This window comes from Hippocampus comes, unplaced genomic scaffold, assembly GCF_001891065.2.
Source record: "Hippocampus comes isolate QL1 unplaced genomic scaffold, H_comes_QL1_v1.1 scaffold37, whole genome shotgun sequence".
NCBI lineage: Eukaryota > Metazoa > Chordata > Actinopteri > Syngnathiformes > Syngnathidae > Hippocampus > Hippocampus comes.
The window spans coordinates 567,839-571,079 of NW_017805535.1; the positions used below are offsets into that span (position 1 = coordinate 567,839).

At 46.7% G+C, this 3,241-nt stretch overlaps 1 protein-coding gene across 1 annotated transcript in view; it reads left to right on the plus strand.

Annotated features, from left to right (window-relative positions):
* Nucleotides 1–3,241, plus strand: part of cmip (c-Maf inducing protein) — a 70,532-nt gene continuing 67,291 nt past the window's right edge. The window contains exon 1 of the mRNA XM_019878113.1: nt 1–918. Coding sequence (XP_019733672.1) covers nt 601–918 — 318 coding nt within the window. The 5' untranslated portion in view covers nt 1–600. The remainder of the gene's footprint in view (nt 919–3,241) is intronic.

Sequence of the window (3,241 nt, forward strand, 5' to 3'; positions counted from 1 at the left end):
TCGGCGCGGCGCTGCTGGAGAGAGCTGGCTCGTTTACAGCTAGATAGGGGGAAAATACGGAATAAAAGGAAACCGAGCCAGCGAGCTTGTAATGAGCACAAAATCCCCGAGAGGAAGCGAGACCCGCCGCAATTGGAGCTTTCTTTCCCTTTCGTCCTTCTCCCCGCGTCTTTCTGTCGCTGGATTATTCGTTTTGGCTCGCCAGCGGACGAAATGGATAAGGCCATGGCCCTAACATACTGAATCGCTCTTTGGCAGCGGAGGGGAGTCGAGAGACGCGCACCGCGGACACATTTCGTGGGGCATTGTGCGGGGAGTAAAATGGTGGATTGTTTACAGTGTGTCATCAAAACCTTCCCCCGTGTGGATATCCTGCCATAAAAGTGCTCGGAGGCGTCTTAAACGCCCGTCTCGGCCTCGTCTCTCTCCAGTTATTAGTCGTGTTCGAGCACCACTAGGTACGTAGGTACCCCCTCCCCCAGCTCGATCAGACACCGCTCATTTTTCATATCCATGTAGGTGTCTTGCTGTGTGGGTGTCTTGTGTCAAGCGATCGCGCTCCTCTCCTCATTTCGGGAAACACCGCTGGATTACTGGATTATGGATTTCAACAGCGCCGGCGGAGGCAACGAGCTGCACAACAACCAGTTTTATCAGTGCGAGGAGAGCAAACCTTTACTGGGGGACATGTCGGAGGGGAATAATAACGCCAAAGTTGCCGCGGGGCCGTGTAAGAGGAGCCTGCAACACTGCAGCAGCAGCGGGATGCGCTACAAGCTGCTCCACGAGGGCGACATCCAGGTGTGCGTGGTGAAACACCCTCGTACCTTCCTCAGTAAGATCCTCACCTCCAAGTTCCTGCGCAGATGGGAGCCGCATCACCTCACGCTCACGGACAGCAGCCTGACCTCGGCCACCGTGAGAATCTTCATTTTTTTTCCGTGCGTGTGCGTGTGTCATTATAATATGCTCGCTGCGTCTGGCATTCCACAGGCAGCGTTGGTGTTTGTCTTTTCTTGTCTGGACGCAGCAGACGAGCGCCAAGATTGTGCACAATCTGTTTGACGCAGTTGGCGAGAAAGCAGTGTGTGTCATCATGTTGATAGCCGTGACATTGTTGTTTGACAGGCGCCTTCGTCAGCCCACCTTCTGGTGTTAAACATACCTTGCCCATACCTGTAGCCCACAGGTATTAAGCTTTTCATACCGGGCTGCATAGTACAATGTTGCCTTGGGTTGTCGTGGCAACCTTTGATCAGTGTTCTTCCTATAGCTTGCTGCCATTTCCTTTATGGTCTGTGGGGTAGATGAGTGGCACATCCGCCTCACAATTCTGAGGTTGGGGGTCAAATCAGAGTTTGAAACGGTGCTCTGGCCTTTATTATTATTATTATTATTATTATTATTATTGTGGGCATTTTGTATGTTTGCGGATTTTCTTGGCATAGTCCTGCTTCACCCCCCCCCCCCCATTTCCAAACACAAGTATGTGAGGTTGATTGAAGACTCGTAAATTGTCCTTTGGTGTTTGTCTGTACATGCTCTGCAATTGGCCGTTGACCAGGTCATGGCCAAAGTCAAATGGGGACTGCAGCTCCTCTAACAAATGAGGATACACAGAAAGGAAGACGGGTTGGTGGTTCCTTCATATGAAACCACCTAACTAACTTAAAGTAGTTATTATACCTCTGACAGAGTTTCATTAATACCTCTACTGGACATTGTAAGACATTGGTGAGTATTGTGAAGAGATGTAAATGATATGTAAGTTAGGCATGTCTACTCTCGGTCATTCATTTCCATACCACATGTCTTGTTCAGAGAAACCAGCGCCGATGCCCCACTGACGAGTGACCATTATGGCCACAATTAAAATACAGAACTGTAGTGAGTTTGAATGTCCATGAAAAATCATATCATTGAAAGTCCCTGTGACATTATACAAAGTTTGAACATCAACACTGCATTTAAATGTAGCAAAACATGTATTAAAAAGTTAAATACAACTGAACTGTCCTAGAGCAGTGATTCTTCCAAGTACCACGAGTGCACCACTAGTGCTGCACCACTTGTGGTATGAGTGACACACTTTGAGAATCACTTGTCCTCATAAGTGTTGCAGGTAGCCTGAGGCCCGTCCCAGTTGACTTTGGGGTTGAGTACACCCCGGAATGGTTGCCAGTCAATTGCTGGGCACACGTTAAGGTTGGCCTTAAAATAAAGTCTCCACGCCTTCCCACCCCAACAAACAAAAAAAAAAATCATATTTCCAACTTCAATTGTCCCTAAGTCGATTCATCCCCTCTGTTGCAAAAATATAAAGGGCACTGAGTACGTTTCTACACAGTCAATATTTGGGTTAACGTCAAAGTTTTGGTTTCGGACTAACCGGTTCACATGCCTGAGTGGACAGTTCCCCCTGTATACATGGTAATTGTGTTCAACTGGAAAACCGAGATCTAAAGCGCGATGTACGGATATCGTCATGACGCAAATAGAAGTCAGATCCGCTCGTTATTTTCTACCGTCAAGAAAACAGATTATACTCATATATACAGATTTATTCTGGTGGCACGCCACCAGAATAAAGCAGTCAGTTTCCTCCTGGCTCCAAATGTGTGCTGTGTCTGAGTGTCGCCGTCTTTGTTCATCTCAGCTTGTGTATTTCCGGTGACTTGCGCGGCAGACGAACTGACTTATAGTTACACGTGTGTGTGTGTGTGTGTGTGTGTGTGTGTGTGTGTGTGTGTGTGTGTGTGTATACACTGTGTTTTTTGTGGCCAACGAGACAGAAAATAACATGAAAATATCACAGAGAAATCAATGCGTTGAAATTTGGCTCACTGCACGTGGCAACGTAAGATGGCCGCCAGTGGCATCACTTCTCACTATGGTGAGGAAGGGCCATCGCCGCACAGACAAGTGCTAACTGTATTCAGAACAAGATTCCTTGCGGATAGAGTGTGCACAGATCACAAGCCGATGTTCCTCTCAAAGGCGATATCACAATTGTGTTTGTATGACCAAATTTTCAGGTTAGAAAAGGGGAATTTGAGTTTTTAAAAATTCAAATCTGTGCATATATTGGGTTTTTGCACATGTTTTGCGTGGCATTCCAAAAGCCAATATTAACGAATTTAATTTCATTCTACAGTAATTTGACTACAACGCTCAGTGTAAATATGACTAGTCTTTACCTTTGTGTTTCATCTGTGTGCGTGTGTGTGTGTGTGTGTGTGTG